Genomic DNA, 23,069 nt, shown 5'->3' on the forward strand with positions numbered 1-23,069 from the left:
AGATTGGATCACCTAGATGAACCGGTTAAGAGGAAAATAATAAATATTTTGAGAAAGTATCCGGACGCTATTGCTAGCGAAATTGCCGAGTTATCTGGCACTAGCAGACATATGCACTCTGTTAGCCTGACGTCGGAACGTCCGGTCAACGTTAGACAGTACCGAATTCCGTACAGTTACTTACCTGGCCTTAAGAAGCAAGTTAGTGAGCTGATAAAAGCAGGTATATGTGAGGAGAGCTCATCGGAGTGGAACTCTCCTATACATGTTGTTCCTAAAAGCTCTGGTGAGATTCGTATCACTTTGGACCTGCGAAAAATTAATGATATAACAGAACCCCAAATATTCCCGATGGCTCGAATAGACGACATCTTATCCCAACTTAATGGGAACAGATATTTCTCGGTATTGGACTTAAAAGCAGGGTATTTCCAGATTCCTCTAGATCCCAAGGTAAGACACATATTTGCGTTCTCCACACCATGGGGAAAATACCAACTTTGTAGGATGCCTCAGGGTGGGAAGAATAGTGGGAGGTTTTTCCAATACATTATGACGAAGATCTTAGCAAAATTTGTCGGAAATAGCTGCTTTGTGTTTCAAGATGATATTGTATTATTTTCACAAAGTTTGGAGGATCATCTTGAGCTTGTCGATCGAGTAATTAGTACATTAAGGGATGAGGGCCTAAAATTAAATCCGAGTAAATGCCAAATATTAGCAAAGGAGGTGAGATATTTAGGACATATTATTAATAGCGAGGGTGTGCGACCTGATCCCAACAATGTTGAGTCGATCAAGAAAGTGGAAACACCTCGTAGTGTAAAAGAGGTCCGCAGTTTTCTCGGTGTGGTTGGATTTTTTCGGAATTTTATCCCGTCGTTTTCCGATATCGCTGCTCCATTAACAGAACTCACCAAGAAAGGGAAGAGATTTTTATGGAGCCCAGAATGTCAGAGAGGTTTTGAAAAGTTAAAAGAGGCAATAGCAAGCCCACCAATTCTAGCTCACCCGGATTTTGATAGACCATTCTATTTGCACACTGACGCATCTGACAACGCGGCAGCTGCGGTGCTCGAACAACGGCACGAAAAGGGACTGGCTCCGATAGGCTATTTTAGTAGGAGATTTCAAGGGGCAGAAATCAATTATTCCACAATTGAGAAAGAATGTCTAGCAATTGTTTTAGCCTTAAGACACTTCAAATTTTTAATTCTAGGCCAAAAAACGATAATACTCTCTGACCATAAACCCCTTGTGTTCCTTAGCAACATTCAAAATGGGAGCAAGCGTCTGACTCGTTGGATAATGGAGATTATGGACTACCATATAGAAGTCCAACATGTGAAAGGCGTTGACAATAAAGTAGCGGACTTCCTTTCGAGGAACGTTAACGGGGTTCATCACTTCGATGTTGAATCTACAAGGGCTGTAATCCCTAATAGATACGAGATTGGTTTATCACAGGATCGCGATGAAACTTTTGGCCCCATAAAAAGGGATTTACTGAGAAGCCCCGGGAATAGAAATATTGGGAGCTATATGCACCAGTATGTAGTAATAAGCGAATGCCTGTATAGAAGAAGCCTCTTGAAGTCCCGTGACAAGTATGTTAGCCAATTATGCGTAGGGGAGGATCTTGCTAGGGAAGTGATTAAGGCTGTTCACGAAAACAATCTGTCGGGGCATTGGGGCGTGCGAAAAACTATAATTAACATTGAGAAACACTATTATATTCGGAATTTGAGAGAGAAGGTCGAAGGTGTCATTAAGACGTGTGAAAGGTGCCAGAGGCATAATGTACACAAAGGAAAGGCTCCTTTCCAAGAAAACGAGACGGCTGAGGCACCTTTCCAAAAGATTGCTGTGGATATAGTAGGACCTATCCGCACATCGAGCAGCGGTAACCGATTCATCCTTGTAATAGTAGATATTTTCACTCGTTTCGTCGAAGCACACCCTTTGAAGGACCAAACTGCATGGTCTGTGAGTAATACAATATTTAATGAAATCGTTTGTAGGTACGGTGCCCCAGAAGTAATTATTTCCGATAGAGGTACCAACTTTCTATCATCTTTATTCTCGGACTGTTGCAAGTGGTTAGGAATTAGGAGGAACATTACTACCGCTTATCGACCTTGTGCGAATGGCACGTGCGAACGGGTGAACAGATCGTTAGTCGAAATGATAACTAAATCCTCTGACGATGGGAGAGTCGAATGGGATGAAATGATACCTTCTGCATGTTTTGCCTATAACAATTCGCACCACACTGCCATAAATGAGTCACCTGCCTTCCTCTTGTATGGTGTTGATCCCCGTACCCCTAATATCGAATACCTGCCTGATGATATGTCTACCGATGAGCGTAGGGCATTCCTGGTCACGAAACTCCGTGCATTACGGGAAAATGCGAGTATCCATGCGCGAAATTACAACAAGAAAGGAAGGGATTATCGAAGCAAAGGGAGAACATTAGTAAGTTTTTCGGAAGGGCAGAGGGTTTGGGTGAGAAAGAAAGGTGTTAAAGGGAATAAGTTTTCTTATAATTATAAAGGACCCTTTCGGATCACCAAGGTGATAAACCCAACTACGTATCGTGTGGAGGGTTGCAATATGAAGGATCAGGAGACTGTCCATGTCGATCGCCTAAAACCTTGCTATGGCTATCCGATTTGTAATAAGAAAAAAAAGAGGGAGGATAGAGGAATTGTACTGGAGGATGATGATGAAGTCCTGGATGATCGGTTGGTGAGGAGACGTGGGGTGGTCACTAACACGCAAGGTGTTGACACAAGTGGTGTGCAGAAGTGCACTGACCTTGAGGTGCGTAAGAAACCTTATAACCTACGTGAACGCAAAATTGATTTCCGTAGTTTGCACTACGGGAAGTGAGTCGCTTGGGGGGGGAGATATGTAGTGCTACGCAACTATGTATTATTGTTATTATTATTATTATTAATTATTTTCTCGGTTTCCTTTTTGTATGTATCGGGTTTTCTTGGTTTGTACCGTGTCGCGTGGAATTTTCTTATGATGTCACCTTAGGATACGTGAGAAGCTTTCTGATTGGTCCAGAGTGGGACAATAAGTGAAGCGGACTTCCGGAGAGCGGGAAATATAAATTGAGGGACTCTCACGATTGAGGACACTTTTTGGCTGCTTTTGGATTCGTCGAGGAAGGTTGCCGAGGAAGGGTCAGCAAGGACGTCGGAGTTAGACCGGGAGAACAGGAGTCTAGAAAGGGCGACCACTTTCAGTCGGGAAGCACAATCCGTTTCCATCGTAGTGTAATTGAGAAGTATCAACGAGGGACGTACTTCTGGTGACGTAAATTACGTTCAGGTATCGGAAAGAACTATTAGTTTTGTGAATTAACGTAAAGAAAAGGAACGCTTGGAACTCGAGATCGTGTTGCATTTACTTAACATAATACCGTGATTCGTCGAAGGCTAATATATGCAATTATTGTATAGAAGGAAAATGTGTATGTATATATGTATATAGAGTATTGTAAATTTCGTTAGTTTTAAGTCGTGTATCGTGTAAACTTGAGGGTTAGGAAGCATCTCGCGGTTATTGTACTGTTAGAATAAATTACTGTTGTTTCGCCAAATTCGTGCACGTGTAATTGGTCATTACTTGAGTCCTTAACATACATCCTTATTACATCCGTGGACTTAGATCCATCGGATAATCAACAGCATCATATAAAGGCCATTGATGGATCAGCCAAAAGTGTTTCAGCAGCTAGTATAGTGAACATTCTATCAGCTGCATGAGCTTCTAAGTGTTAGTTAAACATGTGTTCTCAAGTGGTAAAATTTATCTTCCTTTTGTAGCGCTTCGCCACTATTAACTATATGTATATATTTTTGTATTTTTTTTGTGCATTTGTTTTATTTTATATGTTTGTTTTTCGTTTATGTCGCGTCGCGTATATGTCTTTGTATTGGGTTTTAGTTGTAACGCACAGCCATTTGTCGTGTACCGTACCGCCTGTTGTTGTCATTGCTGTGCCGCGGTTTTTGATTGGCTATGTGAAGGACCACATGTGAGGAAAAGAAAAAGCTCCCGGATGGCGGGACATAAAAACGGGTGACTTCCACGTGTCGAGACTTTTTTTGGATCGGAGATCTGGAGCGGTGAAGAGACTAGAGAAAGGATTCGAAGCGGAGCAGCCGATCAGGAAGAGAGGGAACAAGAACCAGTGAGAGGGAATCCAATTTCATCCAGCGATCTGTTCTGCCCTCCAGATTAGACAAATATTGAAGAAGAGCATACGAGCACCTTGTTCATGAGTAAGCTAGTTATTACTTTAAGATTCAACGTATTTACAATTCGGGACGAGTGAAGAGCCACGTGTTACTAACAAGAGGAATCTCATTTGTAACAACGTGTCCCACGAAATACGGCAACTGTATCTACCAACTTGTAAATGTTTGTATAGTTTTTTAAGTTTTAATCGCGTATTAGTTTTAGTCTCGTGAATAACTACTAGTGTAATCATAGAATTATTGTCATCATTATTTTTGATAAGAATGCTGTTTGCCTGTTTAAATCAGGCAATCAATCCCCTCTTTTTTTTTTGTGTGTGTAATTAATAAACCTTTGTTCATCTATACGCTTCTACCGACTATTCATTTCCACTTTCTTTCAAACCCGCAAACCACGTGCTTGCGGAGTTCACACTTTCATTCAATCAATATAATAATTTAATTATTAATTATGATTTTTTTTAAAATTCGCGCGGACAAGAAGGGGTTAATGTATTCAGTTAGTCTAGTGAGATATTTTTCTTGATATCTTTTCATTCAACTAACTTGTTTATAAAATTACACAAAATAATGTGGGATTTTTATGAACACAGTTTTACTTATGTTAAAAATTCCAATCTCCATCATATATCCATTCTAATTAACCATACAAGGCACATTCAGTAAAAAACAGAAAAGTGCCATTGAAAGTTAGGAGGATAAGCAATAGTGTAGTAATTCCGGCAAACAAAACTTCCAAATCATAGGCATTATTAACTGCAACTGGAAGCATTGTTGATGTGCAAGAATAGAAGATAACAGACTGATAAAATGGTGGCACTACTTCAGCAGTGCACAAAGTAAAAGCGACGTAGTGTTGTCCGATTTTGAAAAACCAATCGACATCCATCAGCATGTGCAAATACTGTACAGTAAGGAGATGATTATGAGTTGTACACAGATGTACAAGTAGTTCTAAGGTTCTAAAATCATCCACAGTTCCATGGAAGATTCTTCATGGCACTCACTGCAGTCAATAGCCACATTTTTGGCTATTGTTCTGGTATCAAGGAATCAGAACAACAGTCAAAAATGTGTCTAATTAATTATAATTTTTAATTTCCTCATGTAAATGCTATTTAATTTTTAATTACATTTGATAATTATTTCTTGATTCAAGTAAGTTTTAAAATTCGATAAACACAACTGATTATTAGTTATATTAATACTGTTTTATGGAAGAGAATAAATGATATTGTCCACAAAAAACCAAAAACGGCACGTTATCTCATAAATAAAATTGTCACAAACGTTTTCAAACATAAAAGTTCTTCATCAGGTGAAAAACGGACAAATTGCAAAGAACGTTCAAGGGAACAGTTTTCGAAAGAGCTGTGCAAAAGATTCAAAACGAAACTCCTGTGGATGTCGTCATCATTGCACCTGGGCAGAAGTAGAAACTTTTCTGTAATGTCATCCATCGTATATGAGCATTTGCCATGCGACGGATATCGATAACTCCTCTTTGCTGTTAATACATTTCTTATCTCAGGCGGTTTTGTGTATATAAATAGCCTCCATCCATCTCAAATGGTGTGTAAGGGGTGTGGTGTGGATGATCTTGGCCTGGTCAAACGTTGGCTGGATATCCGGATCTGTGGCGTAACGTGCCAAAGCAGTAGTAAATCTCTGGTGGCAGATGTCCGCTTTATGTTCTTTAATTCTCACTCCTAAAGATCGCTTTGTGGAGCCGATGTACAATAAATCTTCCTCGCATCTATAATCTTTCAGTGGGATGGCATACACTCCAGATAGCTTGTCTTGGTTGGGGGCATCCTTCGCATTACGTAGCAGCTGATATATATTAGGGCATCTTTTATAGGTGATGCTGATTTGCCTCTTCCTGGCAATCTCCAAATAAAGCTTCCTTAAATACGGATTATAGGTGAGTGGAATAGTGTCTTTATGATCCGTTGTTACTTGCTCCTGCGGATTGGTTTGCGTTGACAGTTGGGGATGACGCAATCTTTTGGATAATTTAGTTATAAGGTTATAGTAACCATGGCATTGAGCAATATTGGATAAAGTGTTAATCTCGTTTTTAAGAGCATGCCTTGTTGAGGATTGGGTATACGCCCGTTTTACTAAGATGTTGAATGCTGCTAGTTTGTACTGTACAGGGTCACAAGAGCCTATGGGTATGTACAATTGGTCTGCAAGTGGTTTCCTGTATACCTCTGTGATGATCGACATTCCTTTAACTATGATATTAACATCAAGGAAATGAGCATGAGTGTCACTCGCCTGTTCGAGGGCCAGAGTTACACTGTAGCTGTTGTTATTGAATGAGTCAACGAATGCTGCAATGTCTAGCTTAGTCTTCCATAAGATGAGTATATCATCCACATATCTCTTATAGAAAATTATATTGTGGAGGTGGGTAGGAAGGATTTTATCTTCTAGTTGCCGTATTACCAGTTCGCACAAATCTCCCACTACCGGGCTCCCCATTGGTACACCCCTTCCTCGCTTGTAGACTGTGCCTCTGATCTGAAAGAATGAGTTGTAGCATAGTAAGTGCACCATCTCTAATATTTGCTGGTGGAGGTTAGCATCACCGACTATTTTGAACAGTAGATCTCTGATGGCAGAAAATGCTGGTGGTAGCAGTATCGACGAGTACAATGATTTAAAGTCGAGTACTGTAAGGAATTGCGGGAAGGTGCCAATCTGCTTGAGTAGTTCTATGAGGCATTCACTGTTGGTTACCGTGAACTGGTAGTCTTCTAAGTGTGGAGTGATCAGACAGTGCGTGAGTTTCTCTAATTTATGTGTTGGTGCTCTTACCTTATCAACTACTGGGTGAATCTGTTGGTCTTGTTTATGTGTTTTGGCAAAACCGAATAGCCTGGGTGTGTCAGGCGAGTCCATTACAATGTTCTTAATTGCTAACCTCTTAGCCAATTTAGTGTTGGAGAATCGCTTGAGCCTTGCATGTAATCTTTCCACAGTGTTAGTATCTACCTTTTCACATTGGGTAAGATTGATATAATCCAATAATAATTGGTCATAAGTCTGCTGTTTCATAAGTACCATAGTTTTCGCCTTGTCAGCCCTGACGAACATGAGTCCATTGTTCCTCATCCATCTGCTGGCCCATGTTAACTTCGTTTGTAAACGCTTTGATTCCAAATTGGTTTTAGCCCTTAAAATTTTGTTTACTGCCATCCATCTGTAATATTCCTTAGTCCTATCTGGAAAACCTTGCAGTAGGAATTCTAAATCCGGGACGAAGCCTAAATTCCCAGTTGGAGGTGGTGGTGCGAACTTCGGACCGTATTGTAAAACCTCAGTGACAAAATCCGGCAATTGACTATCATCCCACAAGATAAAGGGGAAGGTAGGGTGTACTCGACCCTTTGGTGTTTGGAATCTCAATATCCATTGGAGCTTTTTGTGGTACCGCTCTTTGCATTTACCATTTATAAAATCATAATACGGAACAAGCTTGGCGTTTTCTTGTGTTAAAACACTGGGATGTATACTGAACAGTTCTGTTTAGACATTTACCAGCTCCGTTAAAATGGAATAAACTCTTTTCCGTGTGGCATGAATAGCTCTGTTTAGGCACATTTGCTTCACTTTATCGAGGAGAGGCTGACTTCCTGGTGGGAGTCGAATGTGATAGAACGACATCGGGAGTACTCCCAAATCATTATACTCTTTCAAAAAATCAAATTTTGCCCTAGCTTTAACTAGCTTTATGAGCATTCTATAATAAGGAGTAGCCGGCATCACTACCAAAGTAAAACATCAACCACACACCGTGATAAATAAACGATAATGTCCACAAAAAACCAAAAACACTGCGTTATCTCATATAAATAAAATTGTCACAAATGTTTTCGAACATAAAAGTTCTTCATCAGGTGAAAAACGGACAAAATGCAAAAAACATTCGATGGAACAGTTTTCGAAAGAGCTGTGCGAAAGATTTGAAACGAAACTCATGCGGATGTCGTCATCGTTGCGCATGGGCGGAAGTAGAAACTTTTAAGGAAGCTTTATTTGGAGATTGCCAGGAAGAGGCAAATCAGCATCACCTATAAAAGATGCCCTAATATATATCAGCTGCTACATAATGCGAAGGATGCCCCAACCAAGACAAGCTATCTGGAGTGTATGCCATCCCACTGAAAGATTATAGATGTGAGGAAGATTTATTGTACATCGGCTCCACAAAGCGATCTTTAGGAGCAAGAATTAAAGAACATGAAGCGGACATCCGCCACCAGAGATTTACTACCTCTTTGGCATGTTACACCACAGATCCGGATATCCAGTCAATGTTTGACCAGGCCAAGATCATCCACACCACACCCCTTACACACTATTTGAGATGAATGGAGGCTATTTATATACACAAAACCACTTGAGATAAGAAATGTATTAACAGCAAAGAGGAGTTATCGATATCCGTCGCATGGCAAATGCTCATGTACGATGGATGACATTACAGAAAAGTTTCTACTTCCGCCCATGCGCAACGATGACAACATCCACATGAGTTTTGTTTCAAATCTTTTGCACAGCTCTTTCAAAAACTGTTCCATCAAACGTTTTTTGCAATTTGTCCATTTTTCACCTGATGAAGAACTTTTATATTCGAAAACATTTGTAACAATTTTATTTATATGAGATAATGCACTGTTTTTGGTTTTTTGTGGACATTATCGTTTATTTATCACGGTGTGCGGTTGATGTTTTACTTTAGAAGAGAATAAATTCACAAAATTAGACTACTACAAAATAATAAATGTACTTACAGGCACATCATTCTCCACAGTGGTACTATTGTGCTCGGCTTTAATACTCAAGCTTTCGATTTCAAATTGCAAACAAGACAAATGATCAATGTTGGCATCAACATTCCATTCTGGTTCCTTTTTGATGACAGTTTCATCTTCATTCTTGATACCTAATAAAATAGAAATATATAAATTCCAAATATTATTTCCATCTTATTTACTAAAATCTTACTCAAATTGAATTAAACTGTAATATTTTTAAATATTTTTCATCCTGCAAACATGAAAGGAGTTTTTCTTCATATCTATCATACATCCTCGACCACCATATGATTGCCACAGTGAATGCCAACAGTGGCAATGGTAAGGTGGTCAGAAATAAGATCTGACATATCCAAGTCATATTATTTATGAAAAATTTCTGAAAAGCTGGTTCATAGTTACCCTACATATCTCAGATGTTGGATATCTGGTTGTCAATTGGAGAAAGCCACTATGTTGTGATTGAATACTGGCTCTCATTGTGACTTCTGTCCCTTTTGTCTTCAGTAAAGAGAAATCTAAATTATATTAGTGACCATTCTTTAATTATGTGTACATTTTTTGAACCATTTTGACTTCTATCTGTTGAGTACAATAATATAGTATTGGCAAATCACCTCCCCATCAGTGGCCAAGCAGTTCCATTCCCTGAACACTGGTAGTTTGGTTTTGGGTTCGTGCCTCACCAGGACAGGCTGGACAAGTGAAGTTTTCCAGGTTTTCTCTACATCTTTAATGCCTAAATAGGATCCAATTACACTTAAAAGACTCCAGAAGGCATCCACCTAGACAGATTGCCCACGTGTTACATTGCCGTATCTAACAAATCAACAAGCAAATCACCTCCTTTTAATTTACACTTACAATATTTCACAGATTGCAATATTGAAGGAATGACTTTAAAAAATTTTGCAAATACTTTCTGACTGATAGTTTATTCACATGACTAGTAAGTTGACTTATAAAAACATATTCCTAAGCCACTAATACCACTATAAGAAATCCATGTAAACAATACCACAGACCCTTCTCACAGTGTACAATGATATAATTTCCACAAACTGTATAAGTAATAAATGGATGGTCTCTCATTAGAAAGTTTTAGTCTTGTTTTGCAAACGTGCTTTGAAAATCATGGTTATATTAAATACATTGCAACTTATCAAAAGACAACATTTGCCTTAAATAATTTAAAAAATAAAATGTTTTTCTTCTACTAGAGTAAGATAGATATGGTTTCATGGGATATGGCAATGCAACACATATGCAATCTTCCAAGAGGAGGGTTTAATATGGGAAACTGGTCCCTATTTAAGCATTAGACACAAGAAAAAGCTCTGTAAACTCCATTGACAAGCCCATTGGTTAGACACAAACCTATAATTAATTAAAGTTCAGTGATTTTATCCAATTGGCCACTGGTGGACCAAAGGAAAAACAGCAGCATCCACATTTTCTCCAAATTTCTCATTGGTAAATCATAAATATTTTTCTATATATTTTTCTGGTAAATAATAAAATTTAATAGTAAACAATAAATAGCATATAACATATACCAAGGCTTCAAAAATGAAATAGATATAACCAGAATTAGACTGTTTACTTAAAATACTACGGGGGAAAAACAAAGTAAATATTTGATGGTGTTGTTTAATGGATATGGCAATGCAAAGCATATATGATCTGCCAACGGAGACAACTCCTGGACCTTGTATGGGAACTGGCCCTGTTTAGGTGTTATGAAGTTTTCTTTACATGTTTATGACCAGTCTATCAATGATATGTGAACCAACAACTAACTATTGTTCACTGGTTTTATCCACTTGATCACAGAAATCTTTCTGGCTCACCAATGATCTTTGCATTTTTTCAAGAGGACTGCAATTAATTGACAAGCCAAAAATTTTTGCAGTTTCTTATTTCTATCTATCTACATTTAGGATGCAACTATGCAGACGCAAGCGAGCGAATTTTCTGAGAGAACGAGAATACGTGGCGAGAAGAGGCGAGACACGATAAATATCAAATCCTCTCAGATATATGCGAGAACCAGAAATTTGATCTGGCCAGCCATATTTCTCGCTTGTGCATGGTTTTCCTTTACAAGAACTATATCGCTCGAAAACTTTCGCTCACTTCTAAATTCACATCTGCATAGTCGTACCCTTACAGTAAGCAATTTATTGATGTTTATATTAAATAAAAATAATCGTAATTTAATTATAGTTTTATCTTACGTTACTATTGTGATTAAGTGAAATCCTATACATTCTATCAGATTACTTTTGGTGTACTAAAACAGTTAACTCTACTATAAGTAACAGATATGTATTATATCGATGGTGCGGCTTCTTTATATTGTTTAAAAATCAATTTCTTTAAAAAAGAAAAATTTTTTTTAAAGAAACTGATTTTTAAACAGTTAACTCTGTTTAAACACTTTACAAGTCCATAGAGAAGAAAAAAACAGTGGTCCAGTCTCAGCTTGACTCATTCCTATAGCTTTGCATTAACATTTTTTTTATTAAAATACAAAACATGTTCAGTACAAAAAAGAAAAAAAGAATTAAATATACTGATATAACATTATATGTAGAATCACAGCTACCAACATTATATGATCATGAACATCTCTTGCTTGCATATCAATATTTCTTCCAGATAAAGCTAGAAAAGGTACTTTGAGTAAAAGAGTTATAATTGTAAGGACGGTGATAACATTCTTCTTTAATAACACAGACAGCAGGGATTGTTATTCATTATACAAATGGCAAATAATCGTGGCTCCCACACCAAAGTAATTAAGGCAACTGTTAATATGTATACAGCAGGACCTAGAGAAGATGGTAACAAAGCTGACCAGCAACTAAACAGAAGATATATATAGTAGCTAGCATAAAGATATGTTCTCTCATGATCCGTTATGCCAGGGACAATCACAATGTTTTAACTGTTAAACATCTCCCTCCATCATGCAATTACTACATACTGACAAAGAGAAGGTAAAACAAATGGATTTGGCAGGTATATATATAATCAAGTTTAATAAAGGAAAAGAGGATTTTCACCACGTAGGCTTGACATATTGTGGCAGCATCTTAAGGAGCATTACGACTCTATACAGAATAATAAGCAAACTGCTGTGACAGATGCAACAGACGCTAGATAGGGATTTTTGAAAAAGCCCTATAATCATTAAAAGCTGGACTGATAAATATATGATCAAACTAATACTGTATGCTACATATATCTTTTCGCATGAAAAATTAGAATAATTAGTGCCTCGACTTTGTATTAGATAGTAGATGGCCTGCCATTCTAGACCCTTATGATAATCAATTCAACTAAAGATAGGCAGTAAAGCCATATGTACCTCTAATTAATTACTAATTAATTTGACTAATTACATTGTACAATAGTAGTCTGATGATTTTGGCAAGATAATTTAGGTTTTAATTAAAATTGGATTACGAGTTGTTTGTATGGTCATATAGCGTGTGCGTATATATAGCCATGAGTATGCACATAACATTATATTGTTATAATTTTTCCCCTTTTGTTTATTTTCTGTTTTATTTTGATCTTACTTAATTTTTTTATTATTATTATTTAATTTTTGTATAATTATAATTTTCTTGTAATTTAAAATTTTTAAAAGTTCAAAAGATATTTCTTCTCAACCACTTCCCAGCTGTTGTTGTTCTCTTAAAAGAATGGAAATGCTCTGAATAAAAAGAAAATTTGTTTTCTGATGTGGCTAAATGCCATTTGTGTAATATATAGTTATATTTTATTTTAACTTAGAATATATTTTTCCTTCTCTTTCCTATTCATATTATCTTTACTTCCTGGAACCCTTCCCTGACCGGTGCTTAACGGCTTAACAATAGGTGACCCCATTATGGACAATAGGACTGTATGCAGCCCTCAGGGGTAGAACCAAGACAAAGAGTCACTTTTGAGTCAGAGCTGAAGGAGAAAAGACGAGAACGAGAAAGCTCCCGAATACGTCTTCGAGACCATGTGGGTGAAGACAAAGAGAACTTTATGTGTAGTGAAAGTGTTGACTGTTTTTTTTTCTCGTGATTAAGAAGAGATTCGTCATCTACACCGTTATATGTACCGTTATGTGCACCTCATTGCATTAGCACCAAAATAGTTGGGTACCCATTCCTTTTTTTTTCTTCTCCTATCAGTTATTTTATTGTCATAAATTCTTCTATCATTCTTCATTAGTTGTAATTAATTATAAGTTTAGAATTAAGGTCTATATACGTTTGTAATCGCCCTTTGTAAAATAATTATCTATGTATCGGAATAGTCGTCACGAGACCTGAGGCTTATATCATTATATTTTTGTCGGGTTCCGTACTAATACTACCTGTGTTGGAGATAGAGATATTATAGCTGGCATCCCACAACCCTTCCTGTATCTATATACGCGAATAAAAGATCCTGTTGTAAATATTTATACCAGTTTCTTTGTGTACCACATTCGTGATCTTCACACTGAATTAATTTAGCATTTTTTCTCATCATTTTAAACCTGGTAAAAATTCCAAATGTTATTTCTGTTAAATCTTCATGTGCACAGCCTTGTGTTCATTTTGTTTTTGTTGGTTGGTTATTTTGGGGTTCTTGGTAGGCAAAAGTTTAGCCAGAGTTTAGCCAGTTATGTCTATTTATGTCGAGTTTAGCCAGTTATGTATCTGTATGCCCTTTAGGTCTTATAATAAGCCATAAATCTTTCTGTTAGGTCATCTTAGAGTTCTGCACATAAATTTATTGCTTGCAGATATGCCAAAATAGGTGAATTTATCCATTGTCATCTAATATAATCTATGGAGCTTTGTCGTCTGAGAGTATTTGTTGTCGAAGTTAGTCTTCTCATGCTGTTTCGTATTGAGGAAAAGGTAGTAATATGTCAGACTGTAAGTGAAATATGACAAGTTGAGCATACTAGTTGGATATCCCATTATTAGATAGTTACATTGTGAGTCGTGTGTGATGAGTTCTCAGTTGGGCAAGTATAATTTCTTCTCTCCAGTTTTTCTATTGGCTTAGCTGTCCATTTTATTAAATCTGGTTTTATAGTAGGTAGATTATTATTAAGCTTTTTGTCCCATTCTTTTTGCCATTTGCTGCATTCATACTTATTTTTAAAGCTATACATATCTTTATAGTATGGTTAGAATGTTATTTTATAAAAAGAAAAGTTGAGCAACATTTCTACCTGTTCTCCAGTACCAAGAGGCTCCTCCCACTGCTCCTCTTTCTTGACAGCTTCTTTCAATTTCGCATCCAGATCCCAGTGTGGCAATTTCGACCAGTTCTACAGCCTCTCCACTATCAAGAATTTGAATTTCTCGAGAAGAATCAACGACTTCTTTGATGCATTTTCTTCGCATGGCTTTGTACTTCCTATTATTCTCTTTTTCTTTCTGAGAATAGTCTTTTTTGGCTCGGTTACGTGTAACATAGTTGCGATCTGGGGTGCATTCTCTAGTAACGATAAGGCTTGTTTTTCTCCGCTTTCTTTGCCGCGAAGTATCCATGCCTGAAGCTTCCTTGTGCTCGATTTCTGGAACTATCTCAGATACGATGCTGTTCACATGCCTTTGAGCAAGAATAAGTTCCAATTCAGTTGGCTGTCTAGACGTCGAGGGCTGCAAACTGTTGCTTCTTTTGTTCTTGTTCCTCGACGCTAAATAAGAAAACGAATGGTTAAATTAAAAATAGGCTGATTTTAGTCTATTTAGTATGTTTATTAACATAATTAGCTTAATTTAAGATAACTGTTAAAGTAAACATTAAAAATATTTAAAATTTTTGATTATATGACAAGATTAAATCAATAGTTTAAATTAAAAAAGTAGAAAAATTATAAATCATGGAAAAGATTAACTAAATTGACTGTTTACAACAGTCAACAATGTTATACAACCCTAACACCAAGTCTATAGAAAAGTAAAAGTGATTCTTAATATTATTTAAATAGTTAGCATAAACATTTAATGGACTATGGACCCTAAATTGAGTTTTAAAATAAACACTTGGCTTTATTTCCATCTTTATTTAGTTTCAAAGAAGAGATAAGCATTTAAATTTATTAATGTTAAAAAATAATGCAAAAGTCTTTTAATTAATGCATAATTAACAAAAAGTTCAGAAATTCAGAGTACAGATGAGCATCAGATTGTTTTAATAGTTGAAAACGGAATTGCTAGATGGTTCACAAGAAGCTGACAAGTTTGTTTATTGCCTTCCAGTAGGCTTAACATTGTATCTTTGCCACTCCACCACACCTAACAGTTGTACCTTTCTCAAATCTCTCTTCAACAGCATCATGTACAGGGTAAGAGCTTTAATCTGATACCTGAACTATATTTTTAGTCCCAGCCATTTAATCAAACTACATCAGGCAAATCAAAACCCTCTTTCAATTAATTTATAGATTACAAGTGACAACTCAACACTTCATGTGCAATTACCTGCAATAAGATGGCAAACAAATTGCACCAAGGAGAATTAGCATCTCGACACACAACGGCAGCTATAATCTATCCACACTTCTATCTGGACTGTCCACATGGTGGTTTTGACAGTTTCGTCTTCTCCTCCAATCCGGCTATTCCCTACATAGAAACACTCTCATTGCATAAGAAAAAACCGTGATCTATAAATAACAGTATGGTCATGCCACTATGCTTTAAAATTGATAACGCGCCATTTTCTGGCAATAGATGACACTTTGATCCTGTTTAGTCCATTTTTCTCCTATCATGCCCTATTAATAAAGAGCTGTATCTCTTTTTTTCAGAAAAGCAAAAGCAATTAACTACAAGAATTTATGAATTATTTGTTACTATTTTATCTTGTAGAATAAATGACAAAACAAAAATTATTATAAATAAAAACATAACAAACTTAATAATATTTAAACAAAATATCAAAGTATTATTATTTTGGGTGTAGTGGTTTATACTTTGTTGACACCAGTTGCTCTGTACTATGCAAGACCAGAGTCAAAGCATAACAACAAAAACAAGACAAAAATTAAATAAGTGTGTCAGTGTGTGTGTCTGTATTCAGGAATTTCCTAACAATATGAAATTTATTCAATATAATGGCCTTCTGTAATGTGATGCATGTGTTTGTATTCAATTGTAATGTTCCCAGGCTTTTGTATAGTGTGTGTGACACTTGTAGACAAGAGGACAACAGGAGTACAATAAGAACCTTATCCATCCTTCACAAATGCCTGATTTCCTGAGCAAGTTCTGTGTACTTGCCGATTTTTTCAGTGTGTGCGTTTTGTACATTGTGAGTGTTTGGAAAAGATATGTCTATAATTTTATTATTATTTTTATTAAACCAATGGCTTGGTTGATATAGGTGTTAGTTAAGAACAAAATAGCAAAAACAATAATTTTTAAATAAATTAATAACAAATAAAATAAAAGCACTTATTTTAAAATAACCTAACTCCAAAGATACAATTGAAAATGGTGCATATGTATTATTTGACAATCAAGCTTAATTGAGCCTTCAATTACACTAGCTGCAACTGTCCAACAATAGCTGTTTCCTGTTTCAATGCATACGTCACTCATCGTTCAGCAAATGTAACTACGTAACAGCTATCGATTGAAACAACTTTGCTCAGTTACAACTGTTGACTCTGCCGAATGCAACCAATAGCTCTATTGCTACAAAACCGTGGCCTGCTTAAGCCACAATGAAAGTGGCATATTTCTACCTCTTCAAGCACTGCAATCGTTTTGCGGCATAAGTTTCGCTCAAGCATAGCCAGTCAGCTGTAAACATTCAAAAGTCTTTTTAAAAATAAAATTTTGAACATTATTTACACATAAATGTCAATATCATCACAGAATTCTATTAACCGTCACTTTCACAATTTTAGACTAATTTGATTCGTCAATTTGCTATATTCTTCAGTTTGTCAAAAATACAAAATAATGTGTAAGACATCTCAAATACTGTTTATCACTACTGAATCAAATAAAACTGTGTACTTTATGTAGTATTACAATTAATAAACTATTTGAAAAAAATACAGTTTGCTTTTATCTGAGTTAAATTTCTATGACTGCTTAAATACATTAGAGAATAAGCTATGGTTTTCCCAATTGTCATAGAGATACAATGAAAAATATAATATAGAATAATACAAATGCACAATTTAATAAACAGATACACTGTACAGAAACAGAAAATTATGTACAAAAGTTGAATATACAATATACAGCAATATAATTATTTCAGTTCTCAGCAATATTATTAAATTGAGATTAAAAAATTATCTCAATTTAAAACTGTAAATAAAAATTTTTAAATGTTAAAAATTACTAGGATATTATATAAACCATTTTATTTTAAATTATATTTATCCACATCTAAAAAGTTAGTATATGTTATATGTTATATATATGTATATGCATGATATAGTTGATTATGATAGTTGCATTTTTCATACTCATTTGAACAAGCAAGCTCAGAATTTCTAGCCCATACAAAAATGCAGCCTACATACCACATAGAAATGTAAAAGAGTAGAAATTAAAGTACATTTACGATTATTTTCAGTACATCAAGCAGTAAAGACTTAATTCATTCAAGAGTAATATTTCATCAACAATCAAAATAGGAAATTTTTGTAATATTCAAGAACTTTTGATTTACAATTTTTTCTGCCTTTATACATTTAAGAGTTTGACTTTAAGGACTACGCAGCCTGCTATGTATTATATTCACAAATATACCTTTTGCAGTACAAATCATGGTCTCTAAGATCAGAGGTTAAATCACAAATATCAACATTTTCTTCAGGTTGTGATAATACTTTTTCAAGTGTAGCACTGAACTGCTGTTTCACAGTGCAGTTCTAGCAAAATCTTTTGAGATAATATCAGGTTCAACAGCACTTGTGATCCATCTTTGTTATAACAAGCAGAGGCATGTTTTGATGGATGCAGTAAACAACAGACACTCACCATTCGATATAAGTACAATAACTAAACGTTGGTTGGGTGTTTGTTGTGCCACTGCCTTGTCAGATCAAACCAAAGAAATGCTAAAATAATATATCAATGTTAATAAGAAGTTCCTACTGCACAAAACTGTTTCTGCTAAGAAAAATGAAACAGAGATAAGTAAAAGGTTAATGTTAACTCTAGAGGAAGACCATAAAAGCTTAACTTATGAAATCAATATATTTACATTAAGGTTGTATAAGTTTATATAAACTTATGCAATTGTTGCCTAGATATATAACTCCAGTGGATGTTGATTAAAAGATCAGTTAAAACACAATAAATGTTCTGTGACAAAAGCCACTTGGACAATTCCAGAATGCTGAACAATGTTAACCTCAAACTTTCAAATGTCTGCTTATTAAGAAAGCTTCCATTCTTTTTCTTATATTGTTTTTAACAGCTGTTACATTTTCCCACTGGTCAAGCCATTTAATTGCATCTTCCATCACTTTTTTAGAGAGATTTCATCAAAAATTAGACAATCATGACATTTCTTCTCAGGCATATCACTTAATTTTTCTTTTAATTAATTTATCTTAATTACTCAGAATAAAATCCAAATTTAGCATCAAATTTACATATATATTATCCTACAGTACTTGGATGTGGTAATGGGGTAATCACAAGAACTTGTTTCTTTCAAGGAATTTATAGGCAAATGAATCCAAAATCCACTTACCACTATACCGTTTTGCTGACTGAGATTTGTTTGACTGCAAGATACGTTCAATAACTGTCTTTTCCCTTTCAGAAAGATTTTTTATATTCTTTTCATTTGCTATATCTTTATTTTCAAGAGCTGCAATCTTCTTCAGTTTACAATTTTCTGATATATATGTACAGTACTTAGCAGTCTGTAACCTACGCAGTTGCCATCTTGTTGATCTTAACTCTTGTGCATCATTAATACAATAAGCAACATTACTTTGTGAAATTTGTCGATCACTTAATAGATTTCTCCCTGTACAGCATGACTGCAGCACAATATCTGAAACAATTACTACTTATTTACGCTATTTATACATAACACACACTATACCTAACGACGACACATCGAAAAACAAATTTGACGGATCTTCACCGTCGGTTAATGTTATTTAGAAATATCAAATAATATAAAAATTATAACAAAGTCTTCATTAAAAACACAAACTGTAGATTATTAAAAAATGACACAAGTTAAAAATGATCAAAACACCAACCTTTTATCATAGGATTCGGCACTTTCACAATAAAAACATTTAATAAAAATTTTTCACGATATCTACCGTGTCTCATCGACGTACTTTATAGATTCTAAATTTTACTGCTCGAAACCCTCAGACGGTTCTTTCGAGTATTCATAGTTATTTGTAGGTTTCTAAACCCGAAACAGACTTCGGTGAAGGTCGAAAACATTCTTTAGATGTTTGTATTAAAATTTTGTTACCGGATTTCAAAGGTTGTTGATTGTTTACGAAGATTTTGTTACATCTTCGAGCCGTTTTTTGCCATCAACTCTAAGAGCGCGACTACGCAGACACGAGCAAACGAGAATACGTGGCAAGAAACGATGGCAAAGTTTCACGCTCTCTGTTTCTCACTCTCATCCGTGTGATTGTAATAAACAAGAGTGAGAAACAGAGCGTAACACGACGTTCCCTCTCCTCGTCACATATTCTCGCTCACTGGCATCTGTACAAGAATAAGAAAAGACTCAAGAAATTACATTTTTTTCTGTATAATCTTCTAATTCTTCAATTTATTAACATATTTAAACAAAATTACCACAAAGACATTTTACTTACTTGATAATACCTTTGCAACTTTTGAATTCTTACTTATGTTGGCAGTAGTTTTCCTATTCCTTGGAGACTGACGTAATTTAGGAACTTTAACCGACAAACATGACGGGCAATTGAAAAATTTCGTAGGATAAGCACCACGTGTTAGGTGCCATATTCCACGTGGTATCTCGACTCTCTTACCCTCAATTATATGCACATAATTCTTAAGTATAAATCTTTCATCGAAATGCAAGTCACATATTCGCGATTTTGCCGAGAATTCTAAATTTTTTCTTCGAGGAATTAAACGTCTCCATTTATCTAACAGGTTCGGATGTGCCGTGAAAAAATGCCGCTTCTCACGAGATTTGCACTTGCCAGACTTACACCAAGTCACAAAACACCTATACGGCATGCTGCTGTTTCTTTTTCACGTAGAAATATGTTAGGAAAATGCTCGAAATCGACAAAACCGCTTAATAACCGACTGCCCAGAGCGACTTCTTGCCGCAATGCTACCGGAGCGCCGGCTATCGGCAACATGACACATTGAGCGCGTTAGTTAAAATAACCGCCGATGACGGCTGCCGGAATATATGAACGCTTTCCGCGGAAATTTTTGAACGCGCGGAGTTACTCGGAGGAATAAACGAACGCATCTGTTAACTCTAGAACATAGCTGAGACAACGGACTCTGGTTGTATTTAAATTTATTTACAAATAAATTATTTCGTAATGGATGTTTTAAAAAATATATATTTAAAATTTTAAATAGAAAATTAGAATAATTTTTATTTATTTATTTATCATTCTTAAAATTGAAGCGATGACGTCATATCGGAAGGTACATTAACAAATTACAGCTATGGTTTTTTTTAAACTTTTTTTACCCCTTGGGCACTAAGAGGGCCTGTTTTAAGCAAGCCCATTATGGGTTCGGCGAGGCGCAAAAGGAGGCGGCCGGATGGCGAGGGAAGGGGTCCGACATATCCGAACGGACCACCCCCCAAAAATTCTTGGGGATTTTTCGACCCGTCCGGATTCGATCCCGGGTCCCTCAGAGTGGTACCGTTCACCGCTCGGCCATTCTAGAGTACCTAGATATCAAAGTAGCGACAAACGAGTCATCGCCGCCATGTTCTGTCGACTGTCATCACGTGGTCTATGGGTTTACATTAAGAAATGACGATTTTTTTTTAGTTTAATAAAGGATTTTTACGAATAAAATGCTTTATTAAACTAAAAAATTGCCATTTTTTAATGTAAACCCATAGACCACGTGATGACAGTCGACAGAACATGGCGGAGATGACTCGTATGTCGCTACTCTGATATCTAGGTACTCTAGGCCAGGGGGTGGCGAACCTATGGCACGCGTACCCAAAGTGGCACGTAAGAGAAATCATCTGGCACGTAATGTATCATATGATTTCTGTCTTTTTCAATCATCCTTTCTGTTTATTACCCAATCATCTTTTTTTCAATCAGATTTTTTACATTTATTCGAATTAAAGCGTATTCGTTTAATTTCTTTAAATATCATTCATTATTCGAAGTCTAATACATTGGCACGCATTAACATCTTTAAAGCTAAGTATGCTTTCAATATGGCACGCGGACTCAAAAAGGTTCGCCATCCCTGCTCTAGGCCATCCGACCTCAAACAGACATGGTTATTAGATAATCAAGTAACCAGTTATGATTTAGTAACAACAATTACAGCATACCGTTCGGGGGAATTTCTCACCACCCGTCCGCCTCATTGTGGGCCTGACTGAACCCAAAATGGACTTGCTAAAAGAGGCTTACAGGACGGAAAATTTAAAAAAATATATGTGTATGTCTCTATCCTTCATCACTTGACTTGCACAACTATCTATGGGCATTAGTAAAGACCCCTTTGTGCCCATAAAACTTGTTTATTTTGTTACAACAACGTAAAACGTGGACGATCTGCCGAAGAGATGGCTCACGGAGACTATATACGGGAAACTGAAGAAAATTTTCACGTGGCCAGCCCGATGGTGAGGGCGCGTTTTTTTTATGCAGCGAAAGTGTAACGAAATGACGTCACGAGCAGCGTTGGCCATTTAGAAACGGGTTTCAGAAGATTAACTGTAAAGCTCTTCTCGAGCGCTGCATTAAAAAACGCGTCCTGAGGAGTGAATGGAACTTTAAAAGGAAACAAATTATTCTAATATATATTTAAAAATTTTAAAAGAAAAACGCTTTTGTTGGTCATGTTTTTCGAGATTGGAGATGGGAGATGACATGGCCGTAACTATAGTGCACGCAGATTATGATTAAATTCTGCATTTCTTTATGTTTATTTGGTTTACGGGTGGGAAGGAACCAGGGGAAGGAGGACACCATAAAACATATATAATTCACTTGTTCCCACACGAGAAATTTACAAATTAATAAATTGCGTTTAAAATCAGTTTTTGAATTGTCTCGATTAAACAGATAAATAAATTTTATTATTATTACTATTTTATAAACATATTTCCCTTCATTTTTTCATATTATTTCTTATTACATGTATTTTGAAGTTAATATATTTTTATTTTTTTTTAGTTTTATTTTTTTTTTTTAACGAGGCCGGATGGCCGAGCGGTCAAGGTTAGCAGCCTACCGCCCTGGGGGACCCGGATCGAATCCGGACGGGTCGAGAAATCCCCAGGAATTTTTCGGGGGGTGGTCCGTCCGGATATGTCGGTCCCCGTCCCTCACCACCCGGCCGCCCCATTGTGGGCCTGGCCGAACCCATAATGGGCTTGCTATAAGAGGCCCTCTTAGTGCCCAGTGGGCGGAAAGAGTTACAAAAAAAAAAAAAAAAAAACCGTTTAGCAATAAATACTCCCCAGAAACTCCACCTTTCAACTTTTCAATAGTACAGTCCATGGGAGACCTTGCCGTTAATTGGCTTTAAAAAAACCCGTTTTGCGCCTTCTATGCTCTCATTACTTTTATCATGACTGACTCGATATCAAGCAATGAGCGTTCTTTCAGTACCATAACTCAGCTCCACCCCCTCGGTTAGTCGCGCGGGGTACCACAGTTACCCTGAAACTTCGGTGTGGTTTTGTGTAAAAATTAAATTTCGTACAAATTTCAAATTTTTTCAGTACGATCTTCAGT

At 36.3% G+C, this 23,069-nt stretch overlaps 1 protein-coding gene across 2 annotated transcripts in view; it reads right to left on the reverse strand.

The window, feature by feature from the left end:
- LOC136980570 (putative zinc finger protein 66) overlaps positions 1–20,427 on the reverse strand; it is a 39,052-nt gene extending 18,625 nt beyond the window's left edge. The window contains exons 1-3 of one of the 2 annotated variants that reach the window (XM_067276705.1): positions 19,950–20,427; positions 14,340–14,810; positions 9,083–9,234 (exon numbers count right to left, since the gene is read on the reverse strand). In XM_067276705.1, coding sequence (XP_067132806.1) covers positions 9,083–9,234; positions 14,340–14,810; positions 19,950–20,343 — 1,017 coding nt within the window. In that variant the 5' untranslated portion in view covers positions 20,344–20,427. The remainder of the gene's footprint in view (positions 1–9,082; positions 9,235–14,339; positions 14,811–19,949) is intronic. The other variant, XM_067276706.1, reaches the window with a different exon arrangement.
- Positions 20,428–23,069: the final 2,642 nt, after the last annotated feature.

Source organism: Centruroides vittatus, unplaced genomic scaffold, assembly GCF_030686945.1.
Source record: "Centruroides vittatus isolate TY-2023 unplaced genomic scaffold, ASM3068694v2 contig_711, whole genome shotgun sequence".
NCBI lineage: Eukaryota > Metazoa > Arthropoda > Arachnida > Scorpiones > Buthidae > Centruroides > Centruroides vittatus.